The sequence below is a fragment of the Clarias gariepinus genome, chromosome 12, assembly GCF_024256425.1.
Source record: "Clarias gariepinus isolate MV-2021 ecotype Netherlands chromosome 12, CGAR_prim_01v2, whole genome shotgun sequence".
NCBI lineage: Eukaryota > Metazoa > Chordata > Actinopteri > Siluriformes > Clariidae > Clarias > Clarias gariepinus.
The window spans coordinates 32,539,833-32,560,254 of NC_071111.1; the positions used below are offsets into that span (position 1 = coordinate 32,539,833).

General features: G+C 38.7%; 1 protein-coding gene across 4 annotated transcripts in view; it reads left to right on the forward strand.

Moving 5' to 3' along the window:
- The window catches only part of cacna1c (calcium channel, voltage-dependent, L type, alpha 1C subunit), a 235,836-nt gene extending 215,712 nt beyond the window's left edge, over window positions 1-20,124 (forward strand). For all 4 annotated transcript variants that reach the window (XM_053508748.1, XM_053508750.1, XM_053508747.1 and 1 more), the window contains 5 exons: window positions 4,841-5,175; window positions 7,785-7,907; window positions 7,980-8,098; window positions 8,326-8,423; window positions 16,422-20,124. In XM_053508748.1, the coding sequence (XP_053364723.1) occupies window positions 4,841-5,175; window positions 7,785-7,907; window positions 7,980-8,098; window positions 8,326-8,423; window positions 16,422-16,757 (1,011 nt within the window). In that variant the 3' untranslated portion in view covers window positions 16,758-20,124. The remainder of the gene's footprint in view (window positions 1-4,840; window positions 5,176-7,784; window positions 7,908-7,979; window positions 8,099-8,325; window positions 8,424-16,421) is intronic.
- Window positions 20,125-20,422: the final 298 nt, after the last annotated feature.

Here is a 20,422-nt window from a genome sequence, read left to right on the forward strand (position 1 = left end):
TATTTTAGGGCCAGAAATAGAGTCATCGTTTTGAGGCAATTGATGTGCCACGTGAGAAGATGACCTCTCCAGATCCCTTGGGCTGGACGGCCATCTAAGGTCCCATCCCAGCCTGTGAGAGAAAACGTCTGTCGTTAGCAATCTGTGACAACATGGACCTAGAGTGGGACCCAGAGTCAAAGACCGGGGTCTGAACCACATAGAAAGGGTATGAAGCTCTCGGCGCGTAACCCTTATTGCCTCTGGGGATTGGCCCTTGGATGAAATCCCCGGGCACTTAGCCACCACTAAAACCACTCTACGAGCGGTGAAGTTACCTTCTGGCCTAGCTTGGACTCCTTTAGGGTGCTATAATGGATCGGGTGCACGCAGGAGACAGCTGTGCCCGCATTACGGTCGGATTCCGCATGACACTCAACGTCATACCTAGTGTAGGAAGGAGGACGCTTTCTGTGGCATTAAGACTCCACCCTAAGAAAATGAGGTGAGCTAGGGCGACCTGTTGACACTAAATGGCTCTGTCTGGTAGGGAAACATGTGCTTTGGCCCCTTTTACCAGCAAGCCTGTGATTTTAAATTAACAGAGGTGCTAACTGTGGTTTTATGGAAGAGAAAAACCCACACCGTTGAAACAAAATGATTGAAGCCTGTAGCCAGGGAGACATGCTTGGCAGTAGCTTCTCCGAAGGGGCGGTGGCTTTGTTGCTTAGCTAGGCGGAGGAGTGTTGGTGATGGTGGTGTTCGGTGTCCTGAAACACGACAGGAGGGAACCGAGCACCTAACACTTTGTCGGAAACCGCTGTCTCCCGAAACACCAGTGGCGGTGGGAATTAAACACTGCTTCGTACCTAAAGAGACATACCTGGTAGTAGGTTCCCCGCTGCCGGCCTCTCTAAAAGGTGCAAAATTTTTGACACTTCGGCTAGGTGGGTGTGTTAGATGTTTGGCATCCTGAACATGGGAGGAAGGGACCGAACACCTTATATTTCGGTGGAGACTGCTGCTCCCCGAAACACCAGGCCTTCTGCCAGTGCTCAGTTCTCAGTAGGTCAGTCTGGTATGCCTGCAAAGCCCTTGTGTGCAGGACAGCACCAGGCTGACCAGCTGCCTGAAAAATCTCCTCCCACCAACGAAGATTTTATTCTACACGCTTGGTGGGGAGTGTGGATTTTTCCCGGGAGGATGAGCTCCCAGGAGAGAGATAGCCTGCAAGCGCCTCTCTGTTCTGGGACATCATCATAAAGGGCCGTGCTATCATCAATGACATTGAAGCAAATCGATGTCGATAGCAAGCAATATCGATGTCAATAGCAAGCAATATCGATGTCAACTCCTGGAGGTCACCAGGAAGGGGAGAGGCCATAATTGAGGCCCCTCCTCCAGCCACCTGACAGACACCTTTAATCTTACCTTGAGCGTTTAGGGGGATTTATTTTATTTATTTATTTTTACGGCGAATCGAGGTGTACGTGTTACCACCTCTAACAACAACTAGCACACTGGCTCATCACTAGAGGAGCGCTCTGAAGTAATAGTTTCCATCTCCGCGGATCTGAGAGAAAAAGTTCTTCCCCCTATGACTAGAAGCGCCGAAGCGTGCTTGAGAAGTTGAAGGTAAAAGGCTCATGATTCGGCAAGAGAAAATGAAAATTTGGTCTCATGCCAGATATGCACGCAAAAAATTTTTAACCTCCAGGTGCACCTAATTGAATGATTTCACCTGACCGAGGTTATATATGCCAAAAATTTTGCCGTGTTTGACACACACATGCTTCACAACCGGTCACGACGAAATGTTTCCCATGGCGTTTCCATAGCGCTTTCACGCAGCATCGAGTGTAGCTCTTGTAAGGGAATGCTGCCTACAACTTGTTCAACTTGTCCTTGCAGCAGGCTGAAGTGCATGCCTCAAATTCACAACCATTGTTCCCATGTCCAAAAATCAAACAGTAAGGTGTCTAAATGACCATTGCCCAGTTACTCTGACACCAATCATCATGAATTGTTTTAAGAGGCTCCTTTTTTCCCACATTAAAGCCAACATCCCCACTGATCTGGACAGCCACCAGTTTGCCTATTGTAGGAACAGATGCAATCTCAATCACATTTCACACAAGCCTGTCTCATATGTAGCATCCCAACACATATGTTAGGATGTTATTTGTAGATTTTAGCTCTGCATTTATTACAATAGTACCCTGCAAACTAGTGGACAAGCTAAGCAACCTAGGACTAACCACCAGACTCACACTGTTCATTGATCCTGGACTTTCTCACTAACAGACCACATAATGTCAGGGTGAGCAACCACACGTCGTCCATTCTTACCCCGAATACAGAAGCACCGCAGGGATGTGTCATCAGTCCAGCCCTTTTCACCCTATAGTGAAGTTTGCTGATGACACCACAATAGTGGGACTGAGCCCAAAATTGACGAGACGTACTACAGAAAGGGGGTTCAATATCTGGTTGAGTGGTGTGCAAATTATATGTTTCAGGCGTTGTTGTGTGTGGACAGTGACTTATTTCTGAACACCACTAAAACAAAGGAGATGTATACTACAGAAGAGCAAAAAAAAAAATGACACTAACCCCCTCCACATACAGTGGGTACAAAAAGTATTCAGACCCCCTCAGTTTTTACTCTTTGTTACATCGCAGCCATTTGCTTAAATCATTTAAGTTAATTTTTCCTCATTAATGTACACACAGCACCCCATATTGACAGAAAAACACAGAATTGTTGACATTTTTGCAAATGTATTAAAAAAGGAAAACTGAAATATCACATGGGCCTAAGTATTCAGACCCTTTGCTGTTTCACTCATATATGTAACCCAGGTGCTGTCAATTTCTTCTGATCATCCTTGAGATGGTTCTACACCTTAACATGAGTCCTATTTTTAATTATACTGATTGGACTTGATTATTAAAGCCACAAACTTGTCTATATAAGACCTTACAGCTCACAAGGCATGCTTCAAATGAGAATCATGAGGTCAAGGGAAATGCTTGAAGAGCTCAGAGACAGAATTGTGGCAAGGCACAGATCTGGCCAAGGTTACAAAAAAAATCTGCTGCACTTAAAATTCTTAAGAGCACAGTGGCCTCAATAATCCTTAAATAGAAGACGTTTTGGACGACCAGAACCCTTCCTAGAGCTGGCCATCCGGCCAAACTGAGCTATCGGGGGAGAAAAGAATTGGTGGGAGAGGTAAAGCAGAACCCAAAGATCACTGTGACTGAGCTCCAGAGATGCAGTCGGGAGATAGGAGAAAGTTGTAGAACGTCAACCTTAACTGCAGCCCTTCACCAGTCGGGGCTTTATGGCAGAGTGGCCCGACAGAAGCCTCTTCTTAGTGCAAGACACAATAAAAAATACCTGAAGGACTCCAAGATGGTGAGAAATAAGATTCTCTGGTCTAATAAGACCAAGACAGATTTTTTTGGCTTTAATTCTAAGCGGTTTGTGTGGAGAAAACCAGGCACTGTTCATCACCTGTCAAAAAAGTGAAGCATGGTGCTGGCAGCATCATGCTGTCAGGGTGTTTTTCAGCTGCAGGGACAGGAGGACTTTACAACAACTCTGTGACTGTTCTTGAATAGCCCAGCCAGAGCAACTCAATTGAGCATCTCTAGAGGGACCTAAAAATGGCTGTCCACCAACGTTTACTATCCAACCTGACAGAACTGGACAGGATCCAGTTTGTTGCATCTTTTCTAAAAAGATTCATGGCTGTATTAGATCAAAAGGATGCTTTTACTGAATACTTAGGCCCATGTCACCAATTCTGTGTTGTTGTTTTTTTGTCAATATGGGGTGCTGTGTGTACATTAATGAGGAAAAAAAAAAAGAACTTAAATGATTTTAGCAAATGGCTGCAATATAACGAAGAGTGAAAAATTTAAGGTAGTCTAAATACTTTTCGTACCCACTGTAAGTGGTGAGGAGGTTACAAGCCAAATGATGTCAAATTCCTGGGTCTGCACATAACAAAGAATTTTACATGGACCATTAACACTTCCCACTTACTGAAAAAAGCACAGCAGAGGCTTTTCTTCCTAAGAAAGTTCAAAAAGGCCAATGTACACACGATAGAGAGCATTCTCTCTCACTGCATCACAGTGTGGTACACCAGCTGCACTGCAGAGAACCGGTGAAACCTGGCTAAGATAGTTAAGACTGCACAGGAGATTGTGGAAACCAAGCTCACCAACCTCAACACAGTTTATGCTAGCTGTCTACACAAGAAAGCTAGCAACATCATCAAGGATCCAACCCATACAGGACACAGACACATACACTAAAAGGCATTTACAAACTGACACACACACACACACACACATAGCTTCTGAGAAATGAAGGCGGTTATAACAACCTTAGCTGTTTGACCCTCTTCCCTACTGTTTGCTGCAGCTAATGCACCACACAATTTACTGCACCAAACACTTTACGCCAGGACTGTGTCATTTCGGGTGTTAGTATAACTTATAGCTTGTATATTCTTATTTTGCACAATCATGTTTGCACTTTTTGCTCTTAACTGTTTGCATCAAGATCCAGGTCCCACTTGACATACATTCCATTGTATATAATGTTATATTTATTATATTTTAGTGCAACTATCTTTTGTTTATTCTTTTGTTTATTCTTACGTTTATTTTTGCTGCCGGTCTCTGAGAGCTAGCAAACAACTTTCTTTGTATCATTACAATGACAATAAAGTTTTTTTATCTTTATTTTTTATCTTGTTTGGTTAATAACAAATTTAGGTGTGGTTTCATTATATGTTTATTTGCATTTATCGTGTGGTAATCAAGTCTCCTTTCTTTTGCGCAGCGATCAGATGGTTTCTTTAAAAACCACATGAATTATTATCATCAGAGTGATGACTGCCCTGATTTTCCACCATCCTTTACCAGTCAGCGACCACTGCACATCAGCAAGTCAGGCAGCCCTGGTGAGGGCAACTCACCATCTCGTGAGAAACTGGTGGACTCCACCTTCACACCAAGCAGCTACTCCTCCTCAGGTTCCAATGCCAACATCAACAATGCTAACAACACATGCATCACCAATTGCTACCCATCCATAAGCACAGTGGATGGGCACACTAGACCCCTGCTCATACCTGTACTACTTCCCTGTTCATCATGGTCCTTCCCCAAAAAAAGGTATGTCCAAGAGGGAAGTATAGTGGCATTGTATATGCATGAAAAACCACAAACTATGGTACTGTTTGGGGCTTTTATAACCCTGTGTATTGGTCTCCACTCTGTGTCTTTGTGCCTTTTTCTTTGTGCCTTCTTTATATCTTAGGGTTTCAAACCTAATTGTGGCATTTATGTGATTTTTTTACAGTATTAATCAGTTTGTCTAATTTATATATAGGTAAATGATTACTAAGCCTTTCCATTTGATTAATAATGTACATTTTAGTAGATCAGAAAAACTAAGGGACAAAGTAGAGAGGCAGCGATGAAAATATATGGGATGTAAGGGATGAATTCTTTTGTTTATAATGTTAATTTTTTTTTTGTCACATTCAAGTATAAAAAAAACATTATAGACAAACTGCTCAGGAAAAAAAAATCCTGATGAAAACTGATTGAATGAAGGCAGTATTTTGACACCACAATTGTGAAAAAGTCCAAATATCCTAGGAATAGCTGACAAAGGTAGATTTCACTTATTATGCAAAATGAATAAATAAACAAATGTATTACATTAGTGGGTGAAAATATTTTTACTGCAAGAATATGTCAAGTGTTTTTAAAGCTTATTCTGTTATTCTGTTAAAGCAGAAAGTAAGGCCTGCATTCCACTTGGTCGAATGTGCTCCCGAATCTAGACCGATGCATTACGACTGGAGAGCTCTGTAGAAGATATTAACAGGCGCTTTTGGGCTCTCTTTGAATTTTGATGTGGTTGTCAGCGTCATTATGGTCCACATGCTCCAGTTATCCTTTCGTTCATACTGTAATGACGCTGACAACCACATCAGACCGCTTCCTTAATGCCTTGGTATCAGTTCATAAGCACCATTTTCGATTCATTATTGATTTTTAAGCCCATGTTTCCTTATCGGTTTTCATCACCTCCTTACCTGTTTGGTAATCATACAAAATACAGTGCATCACTGTTTATATTCATGGCAACATTGGAAGGATAACACACCTTATTTGGAGAGAGTCCTACAAAAAACATGCAATATTATCTGTAATGTATGAGGCTCCTGCCGAAGCTCAGAATCAAGTCACAAAATAACATTGTGAATCTTTTCCTCACGCGCGCGAGCATGCAGTTTTCTCTTAATCATGTTTATCAGAATATTAAAAGTGCCACATGAATAGACTCAATGCAAATATGTTAATGTTAATATAAATATTGACATGAATTTCCCTCTTTGAATAATACTATATCACTGCTCCCTCTGTTTAATGTTACAGCAGGTGCATATGCGTGCAGCTTTTGCATGTGACTGATGTCTTTACACAGATGTAAATGTGTGTTAATTACAATGGAATTACGCAAATATAATTTGTGTGTGTGTGTGTGAGAGAAGGCGAGAGGATGAGGGGTGTGTGTAAAAGGGGTGTACGTGCATGTTATTCACAAGTTCTGACGCGTGTCTTTTGTTACGCAGTTTCACTGATGACTCCAGACGTTTCGTTGATTTCTTTGTCTCTTGTTTATTTTCAACATCAAAGTACAACGGTTGTTACAGTTTCTTGCATAAATCCACTGTAGCCACGACAAGTCACTTGCTGTGTTCTGTAGCTTTGATAGATTACAGTTACGACAACTTATTTTACTGTATTCCTTTTAGCTTACTGTCTCACGGTCAAAAGCTTGTGTGCTCCACACCTTTCTGTATCCTTCCGTGTCTTAACAACAACTGAACAACTGACGTGCGTGATAGACATAAAACTACATAACTGTGAGATGATGTCACTGAACAACTCATGAAATGATGTCACAATACAAATTATGAGTATAATAATTAATGCTTAATGCTTAACTAATAAACTGAAATAAGATAAACATAACAACAAATAACAAGAATGAAATATGGCCCTTACAAGGGGCACAGTGTCCAATGACACAGATAAAGTGCAGGCTGATACAGTGAGACAGAAAAAAAAAATTAACCTCTCTAATAAGACTTTCTTTTGCTGTACACACACGCATACATACACAAAATAAAATATTTTTACATGCACACATGTGGTGACAGTGTTATAGTAAACAGTACACATGCACGGATGTTGATTATACCAGTGAGAGACGTGCACTAAGACCCAGCAGGATAGACAATTTCTAACAATTCCACAGCGCAAGAGATAAAAAAAACATTGGCTCAGTTGTGAGGTGATGCTCGAAGATTTATTAAAAATCTTTGCCCATCTTGCAGAACACTCGCAAACCTGGTTACTCACAATCCGAGGTTTTACTGTTTGTCGATATCAAGTCCTTACTGTTCGTATTACTTGTGTCAAAATACATTGTGGATTAATTTTCATGTATTTACAAATTAGTTTACATCGTTAATGGGTAGATGTGGGAGTCACAACTGGATTGGTAGCGACTGCAACAACAGGTCTGTAGCAAATTTGGCTCAGTGGAAGGTGGGCCTAACAGAATTACTCCCAGGTTTAAATGAAGCAAGTCCCATCCACTATTTTCAAAATCAGTGTTTCACACTTGGGACTGTTATGAATGTTGAAATTAACCTTTCCTTATAGACTTGTATAGATTTGTTTTTTCTTGTGTCTATGTTCAGCTCAGACTCGGATGAATGTCATTTCCCAGTAATTTCTCGAGGAGAAGGAGCTAAAGATGAAATGCATGACAAGATGGTTACAGAGAATGGCCAACATGAAAAGGACTTGCTCTCCACTAAAATGTAACTTAGTTTCCCAATATTTTCAGTTATTTTTAATTTCTATATTATATTTATTTATTTTATGTTTGGCAGGTTGGTGTTGCAGAATGACGAGTGTAAGCAGTTAGCCGTGATGGAAGAGACGAATGGGGGTGGGGACAGAAGACCATGGAAGTTTCCCCAACAAGCTGTTCTCTGCCCAACTGCACTAAGTAGCGCGGGCATGCGATTTTCTCTTAATCGTGTTTATTAGCCGTTGAGTGTCTTATGAATAGACTTGAATAGACTCAATGCAAATATGTTAATGTTAATATAAATACTGACATGTACTGACATGTATTTCCAAAATCAAATGAACAGACAGTCAACAAAATTAATCTGGTTTGTTAACATAAAATTTGAATAGTTGAAACTTTTAACCTGCCCCACTCTCTCACAGGTCGACGATCTTCCTTTCATCTAGAGTGTCTAAGGAGACAGAGCAGAAGTGAAACTCCACATAAAACAGCTTTGCCCCTAAACTTTGTCCAGCAACAGGTAAAAAGAGTCACAGATTCAAAGTTAACTATGTAGTCTCATGAAAATATTGGAATGGGAAGGCCAATTTTTATATTTTTGCTATACAGTGAAGACATTAAGATTTAAGATCAAAACAGGAAATAAGATAAAAGATCAACATTTCAGCTTCCATTTTCTGATATTTACTGCGTTAAACCTTAGTTAAACCATACAACATTGCACCTTCACCAAATTGTATTAAAACAGCCTTAAAGCAAATTAAAATACACAACTTTAAATATTTGCTTGATTATCCTTTGCTTGCAATAACTGAATCAAGCCAGTGACCCAGTGACATTCCTGAACTGATACATTCCTTTTTTATACATTCCTTTTTTATTACCACTTATTTCAGCCCTTGTTTATTTTGGATGGGTTTCACCTTTTTCATGCAGACATTAAACGCCTGGTCATTTTGGTCACTGGATTGACTTGGCCAGTCTAAACCCTTTCTGTTTTCTATCTGATAAAGTCCAGCGTTGTGTTGAAGTGTGTTTCGGGATGTTGTCTTGCAGCATGATAAAGTTCCTCCTAGTTAGATCAGATTCATTTCTTTGTAAATCATCAGACAGAATGTTAGTGTGGATTCTAAAATCATTCTTTATTCAATCATTCTTTTGCTTGATCATGAGTTCCATGTTCAGTAAAGATCAGTGAAAATATTCCAGAAGCAGCCATGCAAGCTAAGCCAAGCAAAACCTTCACCATGCTTCACCCATCAGTGGTGTATGTTCTAGATTGGGAGCAGATCCTTTTTTGCTCCATACTTTGGCCTTTTCTTCACTTTAGTAGATGGGAAAACTTGGTTGCAAAACCTTTGCGACACATATTTATATTTCTTTGTAAATTCTAATCTAATCTTCTAAAACAGACTTTCCACTGAAGGGTGGATTGTGATACAGTACCATCACGGCTGCTATTTTTTCTACTACGAAAAAAATCTCTGGTTTTCATCTTGGTTTATCATTTCACAGAAAATGTAGTCTTCATAGGCTAAATGCTGGGCTCAAAACAGATGTCTTTAGTCTATAGCAAACAAAAGCGTTAGCCCTGATGATTTTGTTAAAAAAAATTGTTTTTTAAAGTTTTTTTCCACAATTAAGTGATTAATAAATGTGACAACTTATGTAAGGTAATTGTCTTTTTGCAATTACCCTGATTATTTTTTTTTTCAATGCTAAATCAGATAAATTCAAAATAAGAGCAAAATAATAATTTAATTTGATAAAATAATATTAAAATAATAACAGAAATTGTTGTTGTACAACAATAGATTTGACAACATGCTAAAATGTACTGCACTTATCTATTGCTAAAAATAATATTTGTTATTGTTTGATACAGTTAAATGTAGTGTATGTGGTGAAGTCCGCCATGTGTGGTTTCTTTCTTTTCTCACCATGTTTGTTAGACAACTGATTGGCTTTTTGTTTATTGTCAGTGTGTAACTGTTGGTACACTACTACAAGAATAATGTCATGAATTGATTATTTGTGTTTTTGTTATTTGTTTCTGAGTAGAATGGTGACCTTCTTGTTTTGCCAGTCTTTAACCTGACCAGTGCCCAAATTATTTTGGAATTTCATCAATAAGAACCTATGAAGCTTTGCCCTATTTGCATTATAATGACAGAAGTAATGCATGCAGCTTGTATTTATTCACTTTTCTCTTACACTGTGTTGTTGCAGTGGGGTTCGATGCAGACAGCAGACATGGTTGCTCAGCCTCCTACAAATAAAAAGTAAGCACCTTTGCTGGGGTGAACAGATTTGCTGTTTTGTGTGTTAGAGCATGAGCTAACGAAATTTGCAATTAGCATGAACCAATTTTAAAAGCACTTAGGAGCAAAACATTTGCAGACTGACCTTTCAGTTCTTCAGCTTGTGTTGGCTCTATTACGAAGAGTGCTCCCAAAAGGGTGAGCAATCTGCCTTAAAGTTCTGCAGTAATGAAGTGTTTGCGCTTACTTATTAACTGACCAAAAGAAAGCTTTTGAGTTTGCATGTGGAAGTGCTTTCACACCTACAGGCTTCAGTCTGTAAATTGAACTCTAGTTCATTTTCCCGCTGGATGTGGTTTGTTTTGTCTGGTATGAACACAGTAGTTTACACCAGGTGTGGACCAAAACACCTATAGAGGAAGCATGCCGAATCAAACCAGGACCAATGTACATACCTGAGGGCTCTTTTGAAACATCTTGATCTACACTGCGTTCCAAATTATTATGCAGTTTATATCTTTCTCTAATTTTCATAATCAGTCAATGCAAATGACAGTCAGTATAATTTTCTAGTCCTCAACTATTCGGGTATAATTTTAATTTTATTAAACAAACCTCCTAATGATTTAAAAATTAAAAAGCTGAAAACGCACCATTTCAATTTATTATGCACAACACAGTTAAAACATTTTATAGGTTGTAAAGAACTGAAAATTGGCTTTTGTTGAATTTGCAGCATTAGGAAGTCACATTTGCTGAAATCAAAAACTATTTCAATTCAAAACATCCTAACAGGGCATGTTACATCCTAACATAGGACCCCTTCTTTGATATCACCTTCACAATTCTTGCATCCATTGAAATTGTGAGTTTTTGGACAGTTTCTGCTTAAATGTCTTTGTGGGATGTCAGAAAAGCCTCCCAGAGCTGCTGTTTTGAATCAAACTGCCTCCTACCCTCACAGATCTTTTGAGGATTCTTCAAAGGTTCTCAGTGGGGTTGAGGTCAGGGGAGGATGGTGGCCACACCATGAGTTTATTGTTTATGCCCATAGCAGCCAATGACACAGAGGTATTCTTTGCAGCATGAGATGCATTGTCGTGCATAAAGATAATTTTGCTACAGAAGGCAAGGTTCTTCTTTTTGTACCAAGGAAGAAAGTGGTCAGTCAGTATCCTTCCAGAGGTCATTTTCACACCCTCAGGGACCCTTCAGGGGCCTACCAGCGATCTTCCAATGATTCTGGCCCAAAACATGTCTCCGGCACCTCCTTGTTGGGACATGGTGGCCATCCACCAACCATCCACTATTCCATCCATCTGGACCATTGTCTTCACAGTACGATGAGTTTTCAAGAAATATCTAATGTTTTCATACCTTGTCCAAGGCATTGCACTATTTGATGCTTTTCGGCAGCAAAGAGGTCCGTTTTCTTTTCCATATTGCTTGAAACCCATGGCCTGCTTAATAATGTGGAACAAGCTTCTTTGGTACTTTTTCTTTAATTGGGCTTATCTGGCAATCTAAGTATCACAGATGTCTGAGATTCATTTCAGCGATCCAAAGAGGCCTGAGTTCCATGAGACAATCCATGAGTTTAGTTTAAAAACTAAACATATAATGTTTATGACACTTACATCCAATTTGCATAATAATTTGGAACACAGTGTAATGATGGAGTCACAGTTCAGTAGGATTAATGCACTTTAATTCCTATTTCGTCTACTTTAAGTCAGGTGCTTCAACATGTTTTTCTCCAACAGTAGCCACACTTCACTTTCAAACAATATAATTTGCCTAAAGTAGCAAATGCAAGCAATGAATAACCACCAGGTTAACAACCAACCTGTGTAGGTTAACCTACAAATTAAATTAATTTGTTTCTTCCATGTCATACAAACATGTATTAATGCATAACGCATGATCTTTTTCCTGTATTTTCTTTTTTCTTCACATGGCATAGAGATCTGACCGATAAGTGAAGAGAATATTCTTCCGTGGTTTGAAGTGACACATTTTGGTGCACTTGTATTTTTCTCTTTGTGATAAGAATCGAGCCAATGAGAAAATGCTACAAGTTTACAAAGTCTTTGAGTGATTCTAACCAGAGCAAACAAACTAAGGTGTGAAAGCACCCTAAAAGTCAACAATAAAAGAGTTATCTGCGTCTTTCACAATTGTCTCATTTGCTCTACTGATCTTCATGTTGTCTGTGATGACTTTAAGTGATACTTATTATAACTTACAGCATGTTACAAGTTGTAGGATAACTGATCATCATGACCTTTGTGATATGCTGTCTCCACTGGGGGTTTTAAGGGATACTGATGTGGTGACCTGAGATGTGAAAACAAATACACAGTTTTCTTCTTTTTCTTTGTCTTTCAGCTGTTCCCTTTCTGTGGTCAGTCTGGTCAAAAAAATTTTGCTCACTATAAGATTATATTTAATCAATTTTGATTACACAAACTGTGTTGGCAAATTGGTGTATGAAAATAATTCCTCACGCTCCCAGAGGCACTCTGAGTCCTGGAATATGGCCATCATAAAAAAACCTCCATAGATGTGCAACCCCAGATCATAAGACTGCTTAAGTGGCTTGTACTGTATAGTGGCCACTATGCATGAATGGTGCATCGCGACAAAGGTCACATGAACTTTTTCCATCATTACAAAGTCCAATCTTTATGATAAGTCTCACTCAGCTCTATAGTCCTAATCCTGTAAATTCTCATTTCAATGTGTGTGTGTGTATGGAATTGCTTTTACCTTTACTATTTAACAGAGCTCTGTTTTTTACTGTTGAAATTTTTTCATGCAACTTCACCAAGTGTTTAAATAATGTCAGATATCACTGATTTCTTTTTTTCTCTGGAATACTGTCAAATTGTGTTTTTCCAACCAGAAAATCCTTAGAAAATATGAAAAAGCTAAACAAAAGAAAGTATTGTGCAATAGTGGAATTCATGATAATGAATGGAACAGCATTATGCAATTATGGAAACTATCAGGTCAATTTTATGCCCGTAGCAGTAGCATTTAAAAAAAAAAAATTGATATTCCATTTCATTGTGTTTTAAAGTTAGTGAAAACTCTGCAATGATTATTTTGTTTTAGGCTTCTGGAATATAAGTCAATCTCCGTAAACGGAGTAACAAAAGGAAGGCAATGTGACATAACAAACGAGCAGACGATAAGGTCAATAGTTTTTTTCCTTTAATTGCCGCTTACTGCTTGTTAGGCAAACTACGGTGGCCCTGAAGTGCAAAACAAATTAACAAAACTGAAAACAAAATAACAAAACCCAATACAAAATAACAAATTCAAAACCAAATTAACAAAACGGAAAACAAAATTATTAATATCTGACTGGCCTAGAGGTGCAATACAAATTAACAAAACGGAAAACAAATTAAAAACCAAATAACAAAACCCAAACAATTTTTTTTGGAGGGGGGAAGTTTTGTTTTTTGGTTTTGTTATTTTGTTTTCGGATTTGTTAATTTGGTTTTGAATTTGTTAATTTGTTTTCCGTTTTGTTAATTTGTTTTGCATTTTGTTAATTTGTATTGCACTTCTCGACCAGTCCGATACAAACCGGAAAAGGTAGGTATAGTTAGCGAATGAAATGCTCACCGCTGATTGGACGAGACATCTGTCACTCAAGATATACAGGAAGTAGGAACTTGTTTCTTTATCTTTGTTTCTTGTGTGTTCTGCTTCACTTTAAACTATGATGGCCGTGAAGTGCAAAAAAAATAACAAAACTGACTTCAGGGCCACCGTAAGTTCGCCGTATTTGAAACCACAATAATGTTTGCACATTCATACACACACAAATCTACCGCTACTACAGTACTTCCTGTATAACTTGAGTGACAGATGTCTCGTCCAATTAGCGGTAAGCATTTTATTGGCAAACTATACCTACCTTTTCCGGTTTGTATCGGACTGGCCGAGAAGTGCAATACACATTAACAAAACGGAAAACAAATTAACAAATTCAAAACCAAATTAACAAATTCAAAACCAAATTAACAAATCTGAAAACAAAATAACAAAACCAAAAACAAAACAACAAAACTCCCCCCCTCCAAAAAAAATAGTTTTGGGTTTTGTTATTTGGTTTTTAATTTGTTTTCCGTTTTGTTAATTTGTATTGCACTTCTCGGCCAGTCAGATATTAGTTATTTGGTTTTCCGTTTTGTTAATTTGGTTTTGAATTTGTTATTTTGTTTTCAGTTTTGTTAATTTGTTTTGCACTTCAGGGCCACCGTAGCAGACCGATTCCAAACCAACACTAACAATTAACCAAGTAGATTCAATATTTACAGATAATTAAGACTAACAAAAATCACGCACAACATTCACACACTGGACTTAAGATAAAGAGGAAAAAAGAAGGAAGGTAGTATGGTAGGTAGGTCTGCCCCACATCCGCTGCAGCGTCTTTTAAAACTCTCCACCAGTTATCACTCTCGTGGATTAGCAACAGGTGCGTCAACCTGAATGAAAGAGAGGGCAAGAGAGAGAGAGTGCACCAACTAAAATATATCTCGGGTCATAACAATTTTCCAATGCTGACAATTTTTTTAATGCAGCTTGAGAGGGGCAGTTGTTTTAAAATAATTTGTGGTAAATAAATCCTTGGCTGCATCATTATCAATACCTTCCCATGTGCCACTGGGGCAGCTCATGCCCTTCAGGCATGTCTCTGCAGGGCTTCTGGGGGTGTGTCTGCCACCAGACATTGGGAGTGGATCCATTGGGTGCTGTGGGTTGTAGGGTGGGGTCTCTGTGGATTGGCCTTGTTTGACCATTGCATCCCACCAGCCACGACTAGATTGGTAGATCTAGATTAGTAGGCTTTTTGCTTGCTGGGCCCATTGTGTGGTGGACTGTGATGTATTGGGTTTTCTGGAGCTTTTCTATAGTGGTGTAATAGGTTCGATCTTTTGCATGGGTGGCACCCTGGACACACAGACACGAGGTGAGGTTTTATGGGAAAAAGGGTAATTTTATTTAAGAAAACATGGGTTTAAGGAGAGAAGGAGGGAAAAAAGGTGAGGAAATGAGTGAAGGTATGCTCTTACAGGTCCGGTGGCAATGCCCAGCTGGCATGCAAACACACGGCTGGAGAAAGGTGGTGGCAGGCAAAGTGGCAGGCTGGAGCATGCGGAGGTAGCACTCCTGAATGCTTGTTGAATACAGCCGCTCTCAGCTCTCTCTAGGCACGGGACTTCTTTTTTTTTACGTCCATCGGCTGGGAGAATTTCCCGGGGTGGGATCATGGGTCTTAACGTGATCCACTAGGCGGCCTTTTTCTCTTCTGTAGCAGGGATGCGAAGGTAAGCACTGAGCAGGAGTGAAGGTTCCATAGGAGCTTAAGCAGCTCTTTTCCTGCACTGTCGTCATCGTGGAGATCAAAGGGTGGCATTTCGGTCTCACTTATAAAGTCTCTGGGGTGCATTACATCGTCACAGGCCACTTGCTTATAACTTCACCGTATGAGTCTTTGCTTTGTTCCTGGACCTCGGTCTAAACTCTGTGCCTTGCTTTTATAACATGGAGAAAGCCTGAGATCCATTAACATTCATTTTAGCCAGCCAGCCCGATTTGACGCCTAGGTAGGGAGCCTTCGGAGTAGGCGAGGAGCAACAACAGATTGAGATGTGGCACAGGCGCACGGTGTAACAAGTGGCCATTGGCTTTTCTGTGGGATCAGACAAGGTGGGCTGGCCTTTGGTCCCCGAAAGCATGGGAGCACATAATTTATAATCAATTGTATACAGCAAAAAAAAGAATATGAAATGATAGAACATAACATCTGCTTAAATCCTTTTGCTGCATAAAATCCATCAGTTAGACTGGATGCATTTCTCTGTAAATTGTAAAACAGATGAGTAATCTTGTTTTATTGGCTTTTCTAGTGCTTGTGCAGTGGCTCTGATTGATTTTGCCTCTTTTCCTTAATATAAATGCTTTTCTTCCATAGTCAGCTCTCATGTATTCATGGTTTGCTTTATCCTTTTTAACAAGGCTTCACAGGCTCAGACAAATGGTTGGGTTCAACCAGAAATCGTTATCATTTAGAACATACAGATTTAAATATTAGACAATGAAAGCTGAAATTCTGATCTATTGTATTCAGATGTCCACAATGATTTGTAAAGATAGACTGGGGCAACGTGACATATAATAACATATTAACATATAACATACACTTATTTAACAAAGTTCTTTCTCTCCCTACACAGGTGTTGATATCACAAATGTTGGACTGCTTCTCACCAGACTCCTCAGTCATCAAAGTGGCCGGGCAGAAGCTGGCTGCTACACATGACATGACCACGGAGGTGATGGAAAATGTGACAGAATGCATACTCAATGCCAGTGGGCCTCACAGCCCAAATAGCAACGTCCTGCCATATACGCACTGCAGCAATGGAGTGAGAACCAGCCAGGGACAAAAAAGAGCCTGGGAAATAAAGGTTAATGAGAAGGACGTGGGAGGACTGCAGGGTTCTGAGCAGAGTCCAATGAACAATAAGCTAGTAGTTGAGGAGGACATGGAGTGTGTGACAAGCTTGTAGGGAGAACTTCAGCACAGAAGACCTTTGTTTCACCAGACTGTCATCCTGTCAAGAGTTACCCTGCTCTGTCTGAGAGCACTAGAGCATCTTTTAAGCCAGAAATGTATCTTTAAACCCATAGTTATTATAGGAGTCTAATGCAATTTGACTTAGCTAAAATGAAAAATGTTTTTTTTTTCCTTTCCTTACTTACTTTCTTTCTTTTCTTTTCTTTTTTTCTGTGTGAATGGCTGTGAGCAAATTTGTCTAGTATGCGAATGTGTGAGTGAGAAGGGAATATGTCTCTATATAAAAGTGCCTCTTAGAACCTTGACTGAGTAATGATGCAAAGACAAAAATACAAAAACAGACTTCAAACAGGAAAAGCAGATTTCTGCTTGTCATACATCTTTTTCACTTTGTCATTAGGGAATAATTAGCAGCAAAGGGCCATTTGCAAAGTCTTAGTGAAGGTTTAACTTTGGGCTGTTGTGTCTCCAGCTCATGTACAAAATGTGGCCGGCTGCAGCTTTTGCTCTGTTCCCCCTTTCAACATTTTTTTATTTTGTTTTGTTTCTAATGGCACTAATGGACAATGGCACTAAACAAAGAAACAGTACACATGCATGCTCTAGCCAGACTCCTCCTCCAGGCTCACATTACAGTTTAAATTGTAATTACACTTTTAGTTATTCTTAGGCCTGGACTTCTCTGAAGATTTGCCCTTTGGGGGCCAGGTTGAAGGTGTGTGAGTTGATCGGTTAGCAAACTGCAATCACATGGGGAAAGCTTTGCACTAATGATGGAAACTGAGAGAAAAGAGAGTGATGTGTCTAAGTATTTTGCGCTAAAGAGACTATTTAATCAGCGTCACCCTTATATGCTGATATTTATTTGCTGGACAAGTCATCGAGTGGGCTGTTGATTTGATCAGTTGATCAGTTTGAGTCTCTACCTAAAGGTGCATACAAAACGCCAGGAGATTTACATGCATTCACATGAGAAACACCCAACTATTAACTGTTTATAGCATTTACTACAGTTTTTATAATTAGTGATGTCAGTAGTGTATTAGTCTAACTAGCGATCATTTTGCTCATTAGCAATCTAACACTGATATGTATAGTTATGGCACTATAAAGAATTCCTTGATGACTATTGAAATTTTGCTGTCCCTATATTATTATTATTATTATTATTATAAGTGTTCATAACACCACAAAGACAACTTTACATATTTCCACGCTGCTCTTTTTTATGATTCTTAGTTTAATTGCCTGCCAAGGGAAAAATGTTTTCCTTCATATATTTTCATTAAGTTTTTTTTTATCTAGCAGCAAGATTACATGGTATGGACAGAAATGATCCCCTTAATATTTTTATAAGATCTCCATTGTGTATAGCACATTTATGCACATAATCATTATATAAACGCTCCAGCTGCTCTGTTGTGGTGAGGGGTGGTGGAGCAAGTTATCACCGCAGGGAAGTAATGTTGCTTAAATAATTTAATTAATGCAAAGCTCAGTACTTGGGTGCCATGACGCCTTTGTGCATAAAGAAGAGTTGAACTAGCAATGTTAAAAAAAATCTATTATGTTCAGCAAGATTGAGTTTCCATAGTTATAAATAAAACAAAAAGGGGGTCAATCTTCTTATAAAGAAAATTGAGTTTTTCACTGAAAATAAATTGTGGTGTAATTACTCTTTAAAGTGTTTTTGTGTGAGCTCTAGGAGGAGGCTCATGAAGCAGAGAGATTATAAAGTACAGAAAATATTGTACAGCCATTGCAAGTTTCCTGTTTTCCCAAGGAGTCCTTCTCTGTTTAAATAATTGTTAAGAGGCAGTTTGTATCAAAATGCACCATATATCTGAATTTCTCAAACAGTTAATTTCCATTTTCCATGGGCATTGCGTTTTATAATTCTTTTTGGGGCCCCTTGTCTTTTTCATTTGAGGACCATGCTCTTTTAAGCTTTAAACTCTTTAGTATGTGAGATAGTAGAAGGAAGTTGTGGTTAATCCTATGTTTTCTCCTTACAGCTCTTCTCTATATCTCTGTCAATTATGCAGTGGAATGGATTTCACATAACTTTAGAAGGTTCAGGTTTGAAATACATTTTGTCCATGCATGCTATATTCGATAATGGTATTTTAATAATGCTATATTTTCTTGGACTTGTGTTGTATTTTTGTAATGTAATTTATCCTGCTTTTAAGAGAACACAACCAGTGCCCACACTGCTATCCCCTGTTTTTACTAAGGTGAATAAGATATGTAGTACCGTGCCTAAGGCCAACACATTAAATGTATTTATTTATTTATTTTTCCTAGAGATGGTGTGTGTGCTCATTGGGGAAGCACTGTGTTGTTATGTTTTGTTACTCATTATCATAGAAGATGCGTGCTAAGGAATGATAGCCCACCTAGACAATAGTATCAAAGGCGAATACGCAAAGATGCAAAGGCTTTTGTTTTTATTGCTGCTCCTTGCTGGTTGATAGATAGACTGAAGATACTACTTAAGTACCCAGATGGCACAAACTGCCAAAATTAATTGATGTAGTGTGACTGTACAAGTCAAACTCTTATTGCAGTTAATTTTAGACTACATATATAAAAACATCTCCCAAAGCCTGGGGGAAAACTGCTAAACGAATCATGACAATAATGGTGCACTTTGAGGAGACAGGAGAAACAAACGTATTATATTCAGGGACTCATGGGTAGCCTATCATTTAAGATACTCTTTCCAGCATAGTTTAAACAACAGGGCTAAGTATATCATTAAAGCCACTATTATGATTATGATTATTATTATTATTATTATTATTATTATTATTATTATTATCATTATTATTATTAAACCATTGTTGTTGGTGGTGTTACTATTGTTAATGTTGTCTAAAATAATTTTACTTGGTTTTAGCAGTGTATTCAATCACATTAATGAAGAAAGAATTGGTGATTTATTATGCAAATAAGGTGTTCAAATGTTCTAGGTAATATTGTTATAAGAAGATAATATGATGCCAGAGTGACTTATATGCTTATTAACATTTTGATGATTATGAAATTATAACCTACTTAGTTCAGCCTTTGTTATTCCATACATATCACAGTGAATTAAAAAAAAAAAAAGTTTCATAAAAGAGGTCTGAAATTTAAACTCTGAATTAAACACTTCTTTTTTTTGTTTGTTTCTTTGTTTTTCCCCAATATTCTGTGTTCTAAAGCTCCACTTTGGCAACACTGTATGTCTGTTTATAGCATTTTTATAGTTTTTTTTACAGCTGTTGTGGATGAATGTATTCCTCTCCACTGTAAGGAAATGTTTATGGTAAAATCTTGATAAACACGCAGCCAGTGTTCACCTACTTCCTTTGTTACTTCCATGCCATTTTGTAACTTCTGTGCCACGATGTGCATCCATGTCCTTATGAAACATAGGGCATAAAAAGTTCATGCTGATAGTCCTCACATATCCCTCTTTTAGCTTACTATCCCTTTCCTTAAACATACTCAAAAAGATGCAAAGCTACAAGTGATGGTGAGCCCAGCCAAAAAGTTTCTAATAACTTCATCCTGTCCAGAAACACAGCATGACACCACTGACCACCAGCAATGATGTGGAAATGTACCTCAATATTGTAAATGGCATTACTGAAAGCAAAGATTAGGCCC